The sequence below is a fragment of the Pimephales promelas genome, chromosome 8, assembly GCF_988280905.1.
Source record: "Pimephales promelas chromosome 8, fPimPro1.hap1.1, whole genome shotgun sequence".
In the NCBI taxonomy this organism is placed as follows: domain Eukaryota; kingdom Metazoa; phylum Chordata; class Actinopteri; order Cypriniformes; family Leuciscidae; genus Pimephales; species Pimephales promelas.
Window position 1 is genome coordinate 310,414 of NC_142776.1, and position 21,373 is coordinate 331,786.

The following is a 21,373-nucleotide window of genomic DNA, read 5'->3' on the forward strand; positions in this document are numbered from 1 at the left end:
ATGCAGGACCGCGGCTCTCTCTCACTGCTGTCCGTGTGTGTGTGTGTGTGTGTGTGTTCTGGGCTGATGGGCTGCCAGAGGGAGCGGTTCACCCTGTGTCTGAGTCCATGCAGACCGCCTGATCCACGCGCGGCAATGCGGGAGCTGATCATGGCGGAGGGCCCTCGGTACAAGAGGAGGAAACAAGCCAACCCGCGGAGGAAACACGGTAAGCCAACGAGTGTGTGTGAGTGTGTGTGTGCGTGTGCGCGCGGGACGCGGAGAGATGATGAGGACGAGCGGACAGATCCGAGTCCAGATGGGACTCAGTTTTGAACAGCACGGACACACACTGCACTGATCGGCCGTGATGTAAACACGGGCCACGGACGCCGTTCTCTCTCTCTGTGTGTGTGTGTGTGTGTGTGTTTCCGCACAAGTTTGGAAATGAAAGTTTGTGATTGTCCGCCTGTGGATCCGCGACTCTCCATGAGGAGTGCTGGAGAAGCTGCTGTGGGTCTCGGCGCGTTCTTTTCATTCATTCTCAGATGCGGGAATTAGAGGCGTTTCAGTGTGTGTGTGTGTGTGTGTGTGTGTGTAGGGGGGAGTGTATTGATAAACACATTTTTTTTGCATTAATGCAGAATGCTGATTGTGAAGCACAGATATATATTTTTAAACATATAAACTTGTGGTGTTTTCAGGGATGTGTGTGTGTGTGTGTGTGTGTGTGTGTGAGTCAGTGTGTGGTGGCGCGCGCACGAGTGTTTTCTATAAAGTATATAGAGTTCGCACTGGAGCTGCTGTTTGTCCGATCACTTCATCTTCCTCTTTCCTTTATGAAATGTTTCATATTGATCCGCTAAAAAATCAATCGGAGCGCGAGAGTGTGTTCAGCCGCACAAGTGTCTCGAGCTCTGAGTTTAACACACGGTTTGTGCTCGAGTGTGTAATAATGCAGATCACACAATACTAGATGCGTGTGTGTTTGAGAGACGGCGTGCGAGTGATTTGCGTGAAAATAAAAGCGTGCAAACGGTCCTGAAATATTCATTTGTAATGTTTGTCATTTTGTGAGCAATTACTAAATTAATTGTTTAGGGAGAAATAAAAACGATCCAGTGGAAAAAAATAAAAATAAAATAATGCGTCCAGATATTCGTGACTGTTTTAAAACGAGGACCCATGAAATAATCAGTGATGTAGAGAAATCTCACACACCTGCTGCACTCAGGTACACTCAGGTGTGCTCTGCGAGACTCGCACTCTAAAAAATGCTGGGTTGTTTCGACCCAAATTTGGGTCAAATGTTGGGTTAAAAAAGTCATTTAACATATTAACTTCAACTTTCACTTTGTCATTTTTTAAATGAAAATTTTAACCCAACATTTGGGTTTGTCCATATTTGACCCAAATTTGTGTTCAAACAACCCAGCATTTTTTAGAGCGCAGGCAAATGCTAAAAATGATCAATATAAGTGTGTACATATTGTGTTAATGAAATATGAAATGAAGCGTTAAACCCGGTGTGTGTCCTCCAGCGGCAGACGCGTGTGTGTGTGTGTCGGAGTTTTACACGACTGCAGTGAAAGAAGCTTGGAGTGTGTGAAGTCTCCGGCTGCTGAGGTTCGGTTCGGCCGTGTGAGTGTGTGTGTGTGTTTCTCTTATTTGACTGTACGCCTGCATGGCAGTTTTCGGAGTTCAGAGGTCACGCAGAGAGAGGTTCTGCTCGTCACAGTCCTGCACACACTCGGCAGGAAGAACACACACTTCCTCCTGTCCCGAGACGCGTTTCACAGGCTTCCTGCCGCACAGAGCCGTGTGTGTGTGTGTGTGTGTTTCTGCCCCTCCGCTCGTACCTGTGCTGGGGTAAGGTGAGCCGCGGAGAGAGTCTGGAGGAAGAGGAGGATGTGTCGCTCTTCGTCTGCGTCTGCGAGTGTGTGTGTGTGTGTGTGTGTGTGATTCTGATGATTCAGATTCGGGTTACGCTTTATTTTACAGTCGTTCTGTGTTACATGTACTAATGCATAATTACACTAACCCTATTTAATGTAAATTATTTGTACTCAGTACTAATTACACTGTAACAAAGACACAGTCAAATAAAATCTAACCCTTTATTTTAAGGTGTCATTGTTATGAGAATTATTTTAAGCCCCTGTATGTTCCCACTACAGGGTTAGAGTTAGTGTAATTATGCATAATTTACTCTTATAAATATGGTGAGGACATGTAACACACGGACACTGTAAAATAAAGCGTACCCAGATTAGTCCCCGCTGTGTGTGTGTGTGTGTGTGTGTCGCAGGGTTGTGAATCTGATCACGCGATCCAAACCGAGCTTTCGTGGAATAATTCAGTATCGTCCTTAAAAGTGATTCAGAATCTGTCCAAATACAGGATTTCATAAATCCATTAAAAAAATATGAACCTTAAATTAAAACCATGTGATTTTCTTCCAATGCTTATGTTTATTTAATTGTAATCTAAGTGCCTGTCAATCAAACTGTCACATGCCCCGCCCCTCGTGTTTGTTTTGAATACTGGATCTAATGTAATAATGCTGTGCGCCGTCATCCCGCACACACACACACACACACACACGTGCAGGAGACGCGTTTATGAATGATGATGTCACAGTGATTATTGGATATGACTGATCACCTGACTGCACTCGGGTCTGTGACGGTGTGTGTGTGTGTGTGTGTGTGTCGCAGGAGAAGCTCCTCGAGGTCACACTCATGATTTCACTTTGCAGTGCTCCCAGTTGTACTTTATCGCTGTGGTTTGTGTGAAGATATTTTGGCCTAACGGAGAGAGAGAGAGAGAGAGAGCGAGAGAGAGAGAGAGAGAGCGAGAGAGAGAGAGAGAGAGAGCGAGAGAGCTCTGGAAATGCCTTAGGTGTGACTTCACTTTCGCTCACATCAGCGCTGACCGACTGCCTTTCATATCACATCCAGCGACTGCACCGGTAAACACTCCCCGAGGGCGAACAAAGAACATGGCCTTTCTCCTTAATCACAACCCAGCCCTCTCTCTCTCTCTCTCTCTCTCTCTCTCTCTCTCTGCCAGCACACAGATTTGCATTCAGCTTCAGAAAGGCTTTAAAGGGGGACGAGCGACAGAAGAGGAGAAACCCAGAATAAAGGCAGGAGAGGGAGGGTGAAGAGAGAGAATAACGGAGGTGTTTGTGGATGTTTGTTGGGCCTCCCCTGGTTACGGCCCTTATATAGACCCTCACACACACACACACACACACACGCACAGATAGTGTTACGCATCAGCGATATGTTTGCTCTATTCATGGACACTCAGTTAAGAGAATCAGGCCGTTTGGAACAGGTGTGTGTGTGTGTGTGTGTGTGTGTGTTTAGATAATTTAATTGAATGTGTTTGTTTGAACCTTTGTATATTTTTGTAAGCTGTAACGAATGCTTCAGATGAGTCGAGCAGATCTCCGTAACTGCGATTGGAAACGCCGTCGAGACTCACTCCACGAACATATTAACGTTTATTAATAAACGACTGATCATAGAACAACACAATAATGTTCAAAATTTAAAATAATTTTAACATCATATTTGATGTTTATGTACAGTATGTGTATATATGAATACTAATAATAATAATAATAATAATATACACATTATGGTTATATAAAATATTATATAAATATATAATTCAATATAAATATATAAATGATACATATATTTTTTATATAAATGTTATTTATGAATATTAATCTGATGATTGGCGTGTTTCAGGTGAGAGTGTTGAAGTGTGTGTGTGTGTGTGTGTGTGAGTAACGCCGGATGTTTCTCTCCTCTAAGCGACACTGATCGCGAGGTGTGTGTTCCAGTATTGTATAGTTGTGTGTGTTGTGCGGAGAGTAAGCCGAGCGAGAGACGACGAGACGAGTTTTTGAGTCGTGTGTGTGTGTGTGTAGATCACGACCAACTCGACCGCCAGCTGCACATCCTTTACTAGCAATACCAGTGAGTGATACACACACACACACACACACACACACACACACACACACACACACACACACACACACACACACAGGGATCGTGAGCTTCAGATCTCATTGTCTGTGTTTGTGCATCATAATAGTGTGTGTAAGATTGTGTGTGCGTCTCAGGTGTCAACATGTTCATTTGCAGGAAGAGCTGGTGTGACTCGCTCTTCTGCTGCTCAGGTGTGAACACACACACACACACACACACACGTCGTGTTTTGGACACGCTGCCGTTATGCAGGTTTAGCTGTATAAATTAGCAGGATGAGTTTGATGGCAATATTCTGCAGAAGAAAGAAACAAACAAAAGATACACAACTGCATTTTCAACAACAATAACTATAACTATAATAATAACTATAAAAATAACTATAATAATAACTATAACTATATAACGATAACTATAATATTAACTATAACTAAACCCCAAAAAATGCTGGGTTGTTTAAACTCATGTTTGTGTCAAATATGGACTAACCCAGCCGCTGGTTTAATTATTGATTTATTTTTTTAATGTTTAGAAAGTTATTATTTATGTTTTTGTGAAGGGTTAGAGATAGAGAAGTCACACACACACACACACACACACACACACACTCAGAGGTTGTTTCTCTTTGATGATTGTCGGTTCTCTTCTGGCAAGGTCAGTCAATCAATAAGAGATGTAGATATCAGATCATGACATCAGGAACTCAACACACACACACACACACACACACACACACACACAGTTCCTGTATTGTTCTACAGGGAGATGAAGTTGCTCTGTTGAGAGTGTCAGGAAAGCGTTTGATGTGTGTGAGACTTTGACGTGGTCTCAGCAGAACACCGCCGCGCTGCTTTAAGGTTAGGGAAAGTGTGCCAAGGAGACACACACACACACATTCTCTCTCTCTGCTGGCGTGTGTGTTGTAGTTAATGGACTCTGACTGCAGATAAAGCCTCGTTTGCCCGGGCCGTCAGAGCACCGTCTCTCCGCTGTCACACACACATGTCAAACAAACACCTCCTCAGGTGGAGCCGCGCTAATCACACAGACAGCCTGTCCTCAGCCTTTCCCAGACGCACCAGTGTGTGTGTGTGTGTGTGTGTGTGAGCAATTGTCGGCTGAAATCAATGCAAAATTTCCACAGCTTTAGATCCAGATTTGATCAACTTTATTTCAGGTAAAAGTGTTTGGAGATCCAGTGTAAGATCATAGTGACAGAAGAGTTTAGAGACACACAGTGAGTGTTTGTGTGTGTGTGTGTGTGAGTGAAGAGTTGAGAGACTCAGAGTGTGTGTGTGTGTGTGTGTGTGTGTGTGTGTGTTTCCCTCCGGAGATCGTAAAGTCATATTTGTGCTCTCGCTCTCCTGCGAATGAAACACTCGATGGTTTATGGAAGTTACTGGTGTGTGTTTGCGTCTCTATCGGAGTGTGTGTTTGCGTCTCAATCGGAGTGTGTGTTTGTGTCTCTTTCGGAGTGTGTGTTTGGAGTCGCTTCTCAAACGTCATCAGAGCTCATAATTAGTGAAGGACGGTTGAAGCGTTTCTCTCAGTAATTAAAGTTATTAAATATTCATTTCTGCCTTTCTGAGAGGAGTGGGCAGTTACAGCAGCAGACAGACTCATGTGCAATTAACACACACACACACACACATACACACTACACACACCACATACACACACACACACTCTCAGACACTCTCTCTCTCTCACACACACACACAAACACACAAACCCAGTATTTTTACCCTTGTGTGTGTGTGTGTGTGTGTGTAGTGTGTATATGTGTGTGTGTGTGTGTGTGAGTGACGCAGAGGTTACCTTTTCCCAGCGGTGCCAAATCGGCTTGACGTAAGTGTTCATCAGTCGCAGGACTTTCCCCTCGAGGTCTTCCATCAAATCAACTCAGTCGAGCCTCGAGAAGCTGACAGCAGTGTGTGTGTGTGTGTGTGTGTGTGTGTGTGTTTGGGGTCAGGGTGTGTTCATGTGTGTGTGTGTGTGTGTGTGTGTGTGTGTGTGTTTGGGGTCAGGGTGTGTTCGTGTGTGTGTGTGTGTGTGTGTGAGAGGGCTGTAAACACGTCAGGTCGCTGCGTTATTATAGGTCTACATTGAAGAACACACACACACACACACACACACATGCGCTCCTCAGCTCCAGCAAACACAGGGTTAATCTGCTAACGGAGAGAGTCCGTTTCTGGTTTCTTCCTCCTGCAAAACAATTAGTAAATTACAGATGATAGAACGTGTTTATAATCAACAGAACCACCGAAAACAAAACAGTTTAATGTGGGAAATCATCCTTCTCCGCATTATGATTGCTGCGTTTCCTCCTGTACGCCGTTCATTAACGCGTGATTAACGCCGCGCGGCGGCTCGTCCCGAACAGGTGCGGTGTAAGAGAACGAGCCGTTAGCAGCAGACGGACGAATCGCTGTTCACTTCACTCTCTCGCGCTTCCCAGCATGCACTGCGGTGTGTTTGCTAAACACGGGAAGTGTTTTAAAGCTCCGTTTCTCGTACGACACACACTTTCAGATTTACCAGCCAATCAGGACGAGTGTTTATCAGCCAGTGATAATAATACGGATATAAGGCGCTGAAACAGAAGAATACACACACACACACACACACACACACACACACACACGCTTCCCAGAATTTCCCTTTATTATGATTTGATCCTAGTCCTCTCGGAGTCACTCGACTGCTTGGGTCGTGTGTGATCTGACAGGTATTCCAGAGCGCAGTGACCCTTAACCTGCTGAACACACACACACACACACACACACACACACACACACACACACACACACACTGAGCTGATGTTGGTCTTCAGTTTCGAGTTGTGCTGTTGTTGTTGTTTCGGTGTGTGATCTTCATTCCTTTATTCAATATTCATAAATCCGTCCCATGACTGAGATTGCAGGAATGTTTTATTGCGCAGGTATGCAGTAATCACTGAACACACACAGAACACACAACACACACAGAACACACAACACACACACACAGAACACACAACACACACACAGAACACACAACACACACACACACAGAACACACAACACACACAGAACACACAACACACACACACACACAGAACACACAACACACACACAGAACACACAACACACACACAGAACACACAACACACACAGAACACACAACACACACACAGAACACACAACACACACAGAACACACAACACACACACAGAACACACAACACACACAGAACACACAACACACACACAGAACACACAACACACACACAGAACACACAACACACACACAGAACACACAACACACACACAGAACACACAACACACACAGAACACACAACACACACACAGAACACACAACACACACAGAACACACAACACACACACAGAACACACAACACACACAGAACACACAACACACACACAGAACACACAACACACACACAGAACACACAACACACACAGAACACACAACACACACAGAACACACAACACACACTGAACACACAACACACACAGAACACACACTAAACACACAGAACACACACCACACACACACTAAACACACACACACAGAACACACACCAAACACACAGAACACACACCGAACACACACTGAACACACAACACACACTGAACACACACTAAACACACAGAACACACACCACACACACACTAAACACACACACACAGAACACACACCAAACACACAGAACACACACCGAACACACACTGAACACACAACACACACTGAACACACACTAAACACACAGAACACACACACACACACACACACACATACTAAACACACAGAACACACACAACACACACAGAACACACACTAAACACACACACAGAACACACACCGAACACACACAGAACACACAACACAACCAACACACAAACACACACAGAACACACACACAGTTTGCACGGCACAGTTTCTTTATCAGGCTATGTCAGAAATCCTTCATATTTTGAGTATTTATTATTTGCTATTTCTTGTTTTTAAGGTGATGTTTATTGGGTGATTTTACAAAATGAAACATTTAAAATGCATTTCTTTAAAATACTCATTATTTAATTTCATAAACAACCGAATTTAATTTCATAATTCAGTTGTTCTATGATTCAGTTCTGAAGATGTGAGTGACTTGTACAATAGCGTTGAAATGTTTGGCCTTGTTTAAAGAAATTAATACTTTAATTCATCAAGGACACATTAAATATATCAAAAGTGACAATAAAGACATTTGAAATGTTACAAAAGATTTCAAATCAATTCCATTTTTAATAAATGCATAAATTCTCTGTTCTTCAACGAATCCTGAAAAATAAAATATATTCACAGTTACACCAGATCCTCATTTTAGAGTGATTTCTGGAGGATCATGTGACTGGAGTAATGATGATCAAATCAGGAATAAATGACAGAAAACAGCTGTTTCACATTACAATAATATTTCATGTTTGACGGAATAGATGCAGCTTTGCTGAGCAGAAGAGACGATGTGTTTGCTTTCACGTGTCATCACTCTTAACCTAAACACTGCCTGTAAGAGTGTGTGTAGAGGAGTGTGTGTAGAACTATGTGAACTGTTGGCAGTCTGATTTTAATTTGCACTATAAAGCCTGAACAAAGAAGCGCTCTAAAGACGTGACGACGTTAAACAACGAGTGTTGAGTTCATTTTCTGTCAATGTTTCAAATGTAATGGATGTAGGTGAGCATAATTCATCCTAATCCTGCATGAGCTTCTGCTCAGTGTGTGATAGACGGGACACAGCAGTGTGTGTGTGTGTGTGTGTGGAGAGAGAGAGGGCGAGAGTATTGCTGGATTTCACAGGTAACTGGATTACGTGGGCACATAATTGATCCATTTGGGGGAAAATGACGGAGCTCTAAGCTTTGGAAATGGAGTTTATGAAACAGGCATTCGTAAATTCAAAGGAATCAATATGTCAATTTTATTACATCTTCAGGGCAGATGAGTTTCAAAAGAGGCCTGAGTGGTTCTCCATGTGTGTGTTTCACACTCCAGGTGGTGTGTGGCTGTGTGTGTGTGTGTGTGTGTGTGTGAGCTGGTTTGGGACGAAAGCTCTGCAGAGAAAGATGTTTGTCAGCGCTGAGAGAGAGAACGATCCTGCGACGGAGCCTTTTAGTGCTTCCAGAGAAGACAATAAAGCATTCCTCGCTCGTCAAGCCCTCTATTTATAATGCAGGAAAGTGGAGTAAGAGCATTTCTGCATTTTCATCAGTAAAATATTCACATTTCATTTACACCGTAGCGCAGCCCAACTCGGGTTTATTACTCAGCCGAGCTTCTGCTCTAATTTAAATGAATTATACAGGCCAAAACTGATGCAAACAGACAGAAATGCGATGCTCACTGCGGCTCTGCTTTTGTGCTGTCGAGATAAACCTGAGCGTGAGAAAGCAGGACCTTCAACTCCGTGCCAGGAGGAAAGAGGTGAATGAAGAGGAGGAGGAGAAGGGGGAGGAGGAGGAGGATTAGAAGGAGATTAGAAGAAGGAGGAGGAAAATAAGAAAGAGGAGGAGAAGAAGGAGTAGAAATAGGAGGAGAAGGAGGAGGAGAAAGAGGAGGAGAAAAATAATGAGAAAAAGGAGGAGAAAGGGCGAATATTAGGAGGAGGAGGAAAATAAGAAAGTGGAGAAGCAGGAGTAGAAGGGGAGGAGGAGGATTAGAAGGAGATTAGAAGGAGGACGGGGAGAAGAAGGAGGATGAAAATAAGAAAAGAGGAGGAGGAGGAGGAGTAGAAGGAGAAGGAGGAGGAGACGGAGTAGGAAGAGAAGGAGGAGTAGAAAGAGGAGGAGGAGAAGGAGTAGAAAGAGGAGGAGAAAAATAATGAGAAAAAGGAGGAGAAAGGGTGAAAATGAGGAGGAAGAGGAAAATAAAAAAGATGAGAAGCAGGAGTAGAAGGGGAGGAGGAGGATTAGAAGGAGGATGTGGAGAAGAAGGAGGATGAAAATAAGAAAAGAGGAGGAGGAGAAGGAGTAGAAAGAGAAGGAGTAGGAGACGGAGTAGGAAGAGAAGGAGAAGGAGGAGTAGAAAGAGGAGGAGGAGAAGGAGTAGAAAGAGGAGGAGAAAAATAATGAGAAAAAGGAGGAGAAAGGGTGAAAATGAGGAGGAGGAAAATAAAAAAGATGAGAAGCAGGAGTAGAAGGGGAGGAGGAGGATTAGAAGGAGATTAGAAGGAGGATGGGGAGAAGAAGGAGGATGAAAATAAGAAAAGAGGAGGAGGAGAAGGAGTAGAAAGAGAAGGAGAAGGAGGAGGAGAAGGAGTAGGAAGAGAAGGAGAAGGAGGAGGAGAAAAAGGAGGAGGAGAAGGAGTAGAAAGAGGAGGAGAAAAATAATGAGAAAAAGGAGGAGAAAGGGTGAAAATTAGGAGGAGGAGGAAAATAAGAAAGTGGAGAAGCAGGAGTAGAAGGGGAGGAGGAGGAAATGAGGAAAAATAGGACAAAATGAGAAGGTGGAGGATGGGAAGGGGAGAAAATGAGGAGGAGAAAAGGAGAAAACGAGGAGGATGAGCAGGAGAAGAATGAGTAGGAATGGGGAGGGAAGGAGGAGTAGAATAAGGAGGAGAAGGAGAATAAGGAGGAGGAAGAGAAAATGAGAAGGAGGAGAAGGAGAAGGATGAGAAGAAATGAGGAGGGGAGGAGGAGTAGAATAAGGAGGAGGAGAAAATGAGGAGGAGGTGTAGTAGAATAAGGAGGAGAAGGAGAAGGCGAGAGAAAATGAGGAGGTGGAGGAGAGGGGAGAAAATGAGGAGGAGGAGAAGAAGGAGGAGGAAATGAGGAGGAGAAGTAAAATAAGGAGGAGAAGGAAGAGGAGGAAATGAGGAGAAGGAGGAGAAAATGAGGAGGTGGTGGAGGAGAGGGGGAGTAAATTAGGAGGAGAAGAAGGAGAAAACGAGGAGGATGAGCAGGAGAAGAATGAGCAGAAATGGGGAGGGGATGAGGAGGAGGAGGAGAAGGGGGAGGAAACAAGGAGGCGGAGTCGTAGAATAAGGAGGAGAAGGGGGAGAAAATGAGGAGGCAGAGAAGAAGGAGGGAAAAATGAGGAGGAGTAGAAAAATTAGTAAAATTAGGAAGAGAAGGAGTAGAAGAACCAGCGCTCGGCAGGTGTGTGTGTGTGTGTGTGTGTGTGTGTGTGTGTGAGGAACCAGTGCCACTGTGTTCTCCCGACTCCTCCACCCTCAGACCTGCCATGATGAAGATACTCCTCGTTCAGGAAGAGCTTCTGATTGGTTCATCAAACACACAGAGTTTTATCCGTTTATCAGGATCACTGAAGATCAGATCTCAGATTCCTGCTTTTGTGCCGCTGGTGTGTGTGTGTGTGTGTGTGTGTGTGTGTGTGTGTGTGTGTGTATTGTTTGCTGTGTGTTCTGATAGACATCAGTCGCTCTTTCAGACGTACAAAGAGCTTATCCTGGATTATTCTCTAGATACAAACTCATCATCACGAGCTGTGAGACGACACACACACTTCCTTCACGAGCTGTTAGACAACACACACACACACACACACACACACACACACACACACACACACACACAGTTCCGGGTCTGAAAGTCTGACGAGAGTCCAAGGAAAATAATATCTCTTTCATATCTCGAATGCGAGAGAGTGTGTGTGTGTGTGTGTGTGTGTGTGTGTGTGTGTGGGCCTCTGGGTTGTCTTCTGCTGTACTCTTGTGAGTTGTCAGTAACACGTTGTAGAAATGACACACTTTTTTCAGAGCGCATCTCTCGTCTGTCTTTGATGATGAGTGTGTGTGAGTGTGTGTGTGTCGATATCACACTGATAGCACAGGCCTGTTACTGTAGTTCGACTGCTGACTGAGGAACACAATCCAGAGGAAAGAGGTTTTTTGTTTGAATTCTACATTCACCCATGAAGGGGTAATTCAATATCTGCTGGTTGTGTAATTGATTTGTGTTATCATTTTATCATCATTGATGTACTGTTATAGATTTTGTTAATATTTTGAATTAGATTTAAGGTGACAGATACATTGATGTAGAACTGAGTAATATTAATGAACTACATAGAGTTACGGTTAGGGTTTAGGGTTAGTTCCTTGTAATTATGCATTATTTACTGTTATTACTATAGTAAGTATATTTATATTTTTAGTTTTAATTTTTATTATTTTATATATGTTCTATTTTTTAGTTGATTTAGTCTTAGTTGTTCTAGTCAGCATGAGAGTGAAGACTCGCTGCTGTTACTCCTGACCCTGGATCAGTGAGATCGGCCTGTGTTGTTATTGCTGGAGTCTCTGAAGCTCCGCCCTCTTCTGAACGGAGGCGGAGCTAAAGCTCATTTGCATTTAAAGGGACACACACACAAAAAAAAATTTTGCTCGCGCCCCAAAAAAGGGGCAAATTTGACGAGTTATAATAAATGATCTGGTATTTCGAGCTGAATTTTCACAGACACATTATTTGGGATATAAAACCCTCACATGTGAAGTTTATTCTTCAAGTCTCTCTCTCTGGATCAGAGATATTGTCCCTCAGTGTTTATTGCACGCGTCTTAAATGTCATCTCTCCGTGAGATCTCTGTGTGTGAGCTTTAACAAAGGATACAGATAACACAAGACACCACATTAATCAATATCCCGTTTCTCTCTCTCCCTCTCCCTGTGTGTCCCGATGTCGATCGCCCGTGGATGACAGCAGCAGGTAAGATGAGTCTGAGCTTTATTCTGCATGTTTATACACACAAACACAATGCAGGTGTGTGTTTGAATGACTGTGGGTCAAAGCTTTCTACCTATGCATACACACACACACACACACACACACACACACACACACACAGGTTGTGTTTTATCCGTCCGTGTCCAGCAGCTCACACTTAATTACTATTTATTGGCAGTCGCGCTCATCCTCTCGGCTCCTCTAAATAATTTCAGTGAATGCGACTCGGCTTCAACCCATCAAAGTTTAATCGAAGCCGCATTTTAGTTTTTGAATAAAGAACACTTAAAAAATTTAGATGCAAATTATTCTGCATTATTCATGGCCTCGTCGTCCTTGTAGATTTAAACATTTGCGAGGCCACCTTGATTTGAGTCATTACCTCGACTCGGGCTGTTCGTCATGAATAAGGAATTTCCTACAAGTGCAGCGCTCGCCTGATGAGCTTTTAAAGTGCCTTCACACACTCCGTCTGCGCGCGCACCGAACACACACCGAGCAGAGAGAGAGAGAGAGAGAGAGAGAGAGAGAGAGACTTCCGAACTTCTACCTGAAAGCCAGAAGATCCTCAGAAATGAGCCGGCTTTGTGTCAGCAAACTCCAGAATCCGCTCAATGTGTGCTTCTTCTGTAGCGACGAGGGGCGAGAAACAGATGATCTGAAGAGAGAGAGAGAAAGAGAGAGAGAGAGAGAGAGAGAGAGAGAGAGAGAGAGACTTCCGAACTTCTACCTGAAAGCCAGAAGATCCTCAGAAATGAGCCGGCTTTGTGTCAGCAAACTCCAGAATCCGCTCAATGTGTGCTTCTTCTGTAGCGACGAGGGGCGAGAAACAGATGATCTGAAGAGAGAGAGAGAGAGAGAGAGAGAGAGAGAGAGAGAGAGAGAGAGAGCGAGAGAGAGCTCTTTTTAATTACTCGACACACACTCGTGATCGCAGGTTATTGACTGTTACCTGTGCGGACTGACATGTGGGATCAATCGCAATTTACTTTGACGTTTCTTCAGATGTGGCAGCACACATACACACACACTCACTCGCTCGCTCGCTCACACATTTTTACATCTTAGTCTGATTTATCCGCTGTTTTCCTCATTGGGAGCGCCGGCTGGACCCCACAATGTAGGTGATGCTCAGGTTTTACTATACTTGTGGGTCCACACAATGTAATATAAACAGAAACACACACACACTCACACACAGGTTTTCAGCGAGGTGAGGTGGAGATGATACGATCTGAAACATCCTGGCTCTTAGCATCACTTAAATCTCCCTCGCAAGAACAAACTAAAGTCTTTAAATTATTCTCTTTCATCTGCGCGCAAACAGCCATAAAATGATGAAATCTGCGGATCCCAGAAGCTTTTACTATTAAAGTGTACAGCGTGGCTCAAGTCTGCAGTAATGAAAGCGCTGTGTGTTTGTTTGTTTGCAGAGAGAGAGAGAGTTGACACAGTGTCTCGATCATCTTTACTACCCGCTGGAAGAATTAATATTTAAACATTCTAATAACGCGGCTTGCCTTGCATGCACTTTTAAGCAAAGCAACAATATTTTTCACCTGGGGAAACACAATGATTTTTCATCCTGCTGAGTGCAATTTCCCTTTCTAATGTGTGTGTGGATCTTCCACCATCGGGCAGCCGGCGCTACTCTTTATTATTTCCCACTGAAACAGAAAAAAATATTCATAGAGGTAAATATATTGAAATGAATTTTCGTGTCCATGAGCAAAGAAGAGCTCTGGCCTCCGTCTCTCGCAGGATTCGCTCCTCTAAAGCGCTGTAATGATTGGGAAAAAAAATAAAATAAAAACGTTCCGCATTATCGGAGAACGGGTGCGGAAAAATCGAAATGTACATGCGCTGAAATCGTCTGTGTTTGAATATCCATAAAGCGGCTTTCCTTCAAAACATCATCTTTATTTATTTCCCCACAATCGCTCCTGACAACTGGGGCGTCCGAAAACACTTTGTGTTTGAACAAAAGGATATTACCTGGTGTGACTCTCTCTCTCTCTCTCTCTCTCTCTCTCCTCTCTCTCTCTCTCTCTCCTCTCTCTCTACCCTGGCCTTAAAGCTCGTTTAAAACTCTCTGATTTGCCACTAAACATGTGACTCACCTGCAACATGCACATACATAACTACAAACAGACAAAAGGATGTAAAATGACATGAGAAAGGAGTGTGAACGAGTGTGTGAACGAGTGTGTGGACGAGTGTGTGGACGAGTGTGTGGACGAGTGTGTGGACGAGTGTGTGGACGAGTGTGTGGACAAGTGTGTGGACGAAGAGTGTGTGGACGAGTGTGTGGACGAGTGTGTGGACGAGTGTGTGGACGAGTGTGTGGGAAAGATCTGCAGATCTGGTGTGTCACAGAAAATGGAGTCCTGAGGCCCGAAGCTTTTGTAATTGATCACAAGAATGAATTGTTGAGTTGTGTGGGCAAACTGAACGACATAAATAAGAGTTATGATCTCCTCTTCTGTTTATGTGTAGCAGTATAGTAAGAGTTCAGATGCAAAAGCCTCTAAGTGCCATTTGAAATTTTCTTCTAAAATGACCATTTTTATCAAACTTGTATATTTAAGTTCAGTAATGTCACTTAAATAACAATTAATAGGTAATTATCATTGCCATTTAAGTGAAATTACTGAACTTAAATATACAAGTTTGATAAAAATGATCATTTTAGAAGAAAATTTCAAATGGCACTTAGAGGCTTTTGCATCTGAACTCTTCAGTTATAGATATAGAAAGAGACTGTGTCCCAGACAGCAAACTGACATTGAATCAACGTGGAAACGACGTCTCTCGTGACATTGAAACAACGTTGATTTTGCTCATCGAATTAACGTTGAACCAACGTCAGACGCGGCATTCTTCAAAGCTAAATGAAAATCGAAAATTGGTTTGCTTTCATAACGTTGAAACAACGCGTTGATTTCAAGTTGATTTTCCGTTAGTTTTGAAAGAATGACGCGTCTGACGTTGGTTCAACGTTAATTCGATGAGCAAAACAATGTCAGATCAACGTTGTTTCGATGTCATGTTTCCACGTTGATTCAATGTCAGTTTGCTATCTGGGATGTGTGTGTGTGTGTGTGTGTGTGTGTGTGTGTGTGTTTTCATGGCATAAAATAACCATTTTTGGTTCCCCAAAGACCCTTCAGGAAAAAAAATAAATCAGTGTGAAGAACATTTTAATCAGGAAATAACTTTTTTTCCACTATAAAGAACCTTGTAAAGATGCCAGAGATGTTAAAGGTTCTTCATGATGCCAATAATCAATAATGTATAATTATCAAGCGTACACTCTAAAAAATGCTGGGTTGTTTTAACCCAACTTTGGGTCAAATATGGACTAACCCAGCCGTTGGGTTAAATTTTTACATTACATTTTTAACCCAACATTTCGGGTTTGTCCATATTTGACCCAAAATTGGGTTAAAACAACCCAGCATTTTTTAGAGTGTAGCGTATCCTTCAGGATTATCAGCAGCTCAGGAGCGATTACCCTCCTCCATCCCCAGCTCCTCTCGCTTCTCGTGTTAAACGGTTCTGGCGGGTTACGGGTCCAGAATCAGCCGGCGACGGGTCAGAACCGATGACAGATTAGACCGTTTACTCCCGTCACTCAAACCCGTAAACGCTCTCTGTTCTGTGCAGATGTTTGGCAGAATGTTCTCGCTGCTCTCGTCCATATGATGATCTCATCGCCCGTCTGAAGGACTGAAGGAGATGTTCTGATAATAACAGTCGATAGTGGACATGAACAATAACTGCACACGAAGTCCTCTGTGACGGACATGCTCCTGCTGATGTTCGGTTGTTGAAGGATTATATATATTGTGTGTGTGTTTCCATATGCAGTTTTTCTATATTAGTATTTATCTGGATTATGGAGAAGCTGAGCTGTGATTCGTCATGTTGGTCTTCATTTATCAGGTGTTTGTCAGTTTATTAAAGCTGATGGATGTAGTTTTTCGTACCGCTCAATCTGTAAATCTTAAAATGCAGCTACCGCATTTTTTACTGTAAAATATATGTTGTTGCAGTGTGCAGTGGGAGTGAATAACAAATGCTCTTTAACTCAGAAATGGCAGAAAGTATGACTAGCATTAGCATTAGCATTAGCATTAGCACTCTGGTACGCCGGCATTTGACAGTGAGTGAATGATTGAGTTTTTGTGGGATCGACCGTCTGTCCAACTCTCACACAGAGACTCTGAAACACCTGTTTACAACTTCATTGGCTCTTGTAAAGAAGCGAGACCGACACACACACACACACACACACACACACACACACTTGGGGGGAATTACTCGGGACTGCTGGGAATGTGGGAGAGTCGGACGGGGATTTGCTGTTGGTCGAAGATATTCTAACAATTATATAAACTCAAATCTAACTTAAGGCCGGCTGACAACAGCAGACAACGCCTCACACATGCTCTCTCTCTCTCTGTGTGTGTGTGTGTGTGTGTGTGTGTGTGTTTCAGATAGTTGAGCTCAGATTGAAGTAGCTTCACGTGTGCTAATAAAGACGCGCTCTCTGAAGCATGAACTGTGTTTCTGAGAGTGTGTGTGAGACGGTGGGTTACAGGAGTGACAATCTCACACACACACACACACACACAGGTTACAAGAGTGACAGGGAGTCGTACGCTTCACAGATCAAGCAAACACACGAGTACAGGAGAGACCGATTCGCTCAGACACTGACCTTGATAATAGTGACGGTCATTAAAAGAAGTGCTCATTATTCTTCAAGGTGCGTCTCAGCATTACACTGATCAATGTGTGTGTCACACACACACACACACACACACACATTAATGAAACCTGTTATTGTGATTACATCCTGCTCTGTCTTTCCCACCAATCAATATTAACAGCTCGTAAAGAAACTGCGCTGAAGAGATTAGCCGCAGAAATGAGCCGAGATACTTAAACAGAGTGCATCGAGCGAGTCTCAGCGTCACATGATTTTACACCGATGGAACGATACGCTGTGTGTGTGTGTGTGTTTGACTCGTCCATACAGAGAATATCAGATTAATGAGAGCAAAAATTGAGTTTGTGGCTTTTAGTTCATAAGCTTTGAAATGACAGTGAGATCTTTCAGTTCTGCTCAAACCTGCATTTACTTCATAAAAATACAGTAAAACCGTGTAATATTACTCCAGTGTAAATCATCTGTTCTCTATGTGAATATACAGCATCATTACTCCAGTCTTCAGTGTCACATGACCCCTCAGAAATCACTCTAATATGAGGATCTGATGATCAACACAGTTATGATTCATATTTCTGTGGAAACCGTCGTAGCCTACATTTAATTTTTCAAGATTCATTGATGAACAGACACTTGAAAAGAACATCATTTATTTGAAATCGAATATTTTTGAACATAATACATGTCTTTATTGCCCTTCCATGTTTTGTACAAAATACAGTAAATAGTTCACTTGAATTTCATGTTGACTTTATAATGAGCATCTAGTAAAACCACACGCTTTATTCGTCTCGGAAACCTCCACGTTTGCGTTGAGAAGCCCGAAACACAGGAGCTCAGCGGCTTTGAGCATCAGTAGTGTGTGTTACTGTGGTGAAACTCCTGCAGTAATCAGGGAGAGAGCTTCAGGCTCAGATAGAGACAGTACAGCTTCTCTCTGTCAGCCGGGCTAAAACAAGGCCTGTAATTGTGGCAGTGACCTGATCTGTGTCTGAGCACAGAATGTGTAATTATCGCGTGTTAACCAGGACAGCACACCTGCTACACTGAGACAGGGTTGAAGAAACAGCACTGGCAACCTCTAGAGCTGCCAATCACACACACAGAGAGAGAGAGAGAGAGAGAGAGAGAGAGAGAGACGTGCGCTGCTATTCTTCCAAACACGTCTGAGCAGTTTAATGCGTCGCTGTGTTTGCTCTGCTACAATAGAGTGAACATTACCCAGCACAACTCTCATCACACACACACACACACACACACACACGGCTCACATTGTTGGGTTCGAATGGCGCTCCTGCATTTCTGAGATTTGCTCATTATGCAGCGTATTAAAGGCGCGAGTCAGTAATCAACCCGCGCGACGAGCCAAACGAGAGTTCTCGTATCCCGGCAACAATCCCACGAATCCCGCGAACCGCGGCGACGGGAGAAACTGTTTAGTAAACACAGGACGGATCGTGCTTTATTAAGCGGGCCGACAGCATTCACACACGCGTGTACCTGCTGATAATCGCGCGCGCTCACATCTGTCGACACAATGCGAAACACGCCGGCATTCATGGACGAGCGAGAGAGAGAGAGAGAGAGAGAGAGAGAGAGAGGGGGGGGGGGGTCTAAAATCACTGAGCGGGAACAAGATACAACCCAGAACATGACACACAACTCACATTTTCTCCTTCCACTTGTCTTTGTTCTGCTGCTTCTGGCCTGCTCGCTCATGTTGAACGCGGGAGGTGTCAGAGAGAGAGAGAGAGAGAGAGAGAGAGAGAGGTGGAGATGCTGAAGAACAGAGACTCACCTGTCAGAGCCTGATGGCTTTACTCTACAAACACATCCGTTCCAGCAGTTTTCAATCTCTCTGATGCTCTACTCTGGAAATATCGAGCACAACTACTGTATTAAACATCTACATCTGTGAAGCAAATGGACACTGGTATTAAAAATATTAAAACCCACCATAGAACAGTGAAATTAGCCAATAAAGCATGACCTGAACTATAGCTGAGTTACTGTAAAAAAAACATCTTGATTTAAACAGTATTTTACTGTAAAACTAAAATACCGTTAAATTTACCGTTTTTTGATGTGAGAAAAAACCCAGTCCATTATTTACAGTGAAAAAAACGTACATTGACATTCCCAGTTCCCTCCGTGACGCATAGGGTTGGGTACCGTTTGAATTTGAACGATTCCGATTCCGATTCCTTGTTTCGATTCCGGTTCCTAACGATTCTCGATTCCGATTCTTTTAAGAGGCAGGGTCAAAAAAGTTTAGCTAACCTTGCTAACCAACGGCCTTTCTGAAGGAAATACTCCTTCTGTCACAAATTTTGCATTTTGCCGAGATTTCGTTATTTTTAGAAAAGTGAAGCCACACTTTGGACCGCCAACGTAAGCTACTCATGTTTGACTCGTGCGGTTATGCCAACACTTCCGGTAGACGCTTCTTCGTTTCTTCTTCTGCTCGGCGGACTGTGAATATCGAAACTAGGAATCGAAATTTTAACTTTTGAACGATTCCGGGAAAAACGAAAAGTTAGTCCCGGTTCCAATCGATACTCGATTCTCGATACCCAACCCTAGTGACGCATCACATTTGATGTTGAGATTCCTGACTTGATGGCTTTACCGTAAACACATCCTGACACACACCGGCTCGCCGTCAGCTCTGACTCTGATTGGTTGATCTCTCGTCTGCTGGTGAAGTTCCTCCTCGGCTCATGTTATGCTTTGTGATTTTCTTTGGTATTAATTATACACTTATTATACGCTCTACACTGTAAAAGTATTGTGATTTTAACGGTAAAAAACTGTAAAACTGCTTAACGGAAAGTTTCTGTTCTATATACGGTGAATCATTTTTACAGCAAAATACCGTGAATAAGGGATTGTATAAATTACAGTGAAAACCCGTAAACATTCCCACAATTCCCTGCGTGACACGTGTTTCTTCATAGTGTTTTTTGTTTCTTTTTTGTTATTTGCATTATGGTTTTGTTACATTTAATGTTGTGAAATTAATGTTTTAATGTATTTTATAAATGCCATGTGTGTGAACACGGTGGTGTTCAGTGTGTGTGTGAGACACTGTGCAGCATATATATATACATATATATATATATATTACTATTAACTGCAATGTCTAAAAAGCTGCCTGTGATGGGCTGAGATTGATCATGTGACTCATCAGTGTTTATAATGGCAGATATTAGTACTTTGATAGATTGATAAATTAGCATTAATTAAGATCATGAAATACTTTTTTACTGTAAATTTAAGTTAAGTCTGTAAAAACTAAAATCTTGCTTACGGTGAATTTCTGTCCCCCAGTAGCTGCCGTTTTTTTTACTGTAACTGTACCGTATTTTCTTCTTCCCGTGCGCTCACACACACACACACACACACCGGCTCGCCGTCAGCGATCAGCTCTGACTCTGATTGGTTGATCTCTCGTCTGCTGGTGAAGTTACTCCTCGGCTCATGTTACGCTCTTGTGATTTTCTTTGGTATTAATTATGGATGCGATCCGCAGAAGTACGAGCGCTGCGAGATGCGGACTCGATCCGAGGCCCTCGGGAACACCGGCTCTGTTTAACCGGCTGACATGTTGTCATATTGAAGAGCGGCGAATAGAAAGAAAGAAATCAATTGGCAATTAAATGCTGCACCTTGTGATGGTGACAGAAGACATTTGTTGGTGATGAGAGAGAGAGAGAGAGAGAGAGAGAGAGAGAGAGAGAGAATGAAACTCTAATGATTATTCATCAGTGATTTGCCGGCCCCTGATTGGCTGAGTGTGAGTTAGCCTCTAGTCTCAGAGTCTGTCAGCTCGGCTCTCCTCAACCCCAGCCTGACATCACCACATTACCCAGCATGCCCTGGGGCGAGCCGGGACGCCACTCTCTCCCACATCTGCC

At 43.3% G+C, this 21,373-nt stretch overlaps 1 protein-coding gene across 5 annotated transcripts in view; it reads left to right on the forward strand.

The window, feature by feature from the left end:
* zeb2b (zinc finger E-box binding homeobox 2b) overlaps positions 1–21,373 on the forward strand; it is a 56,259-nt gene continuing 34,886 nt past the window's right edge. For 2 of the 5 annotated variants that reach the window (XM_039656513.2, XM_039656516.2), the window contains exon 1: positions 124–208. In XM_039656513.2, coding sequence (XP_039512447.2) covers positions 136–208 — 73 coding nt within the window. In that variant the 5' untranslated portion in view covers positions 124–135. Of the gene's footprint in view, positions 209–21,373 lie in introns of all 5 variants that reach the window. The other 3 variants (XM_039656512.2, XM_089133673.1, XM_089133674.1) reach the window with 2 other exon arrangements.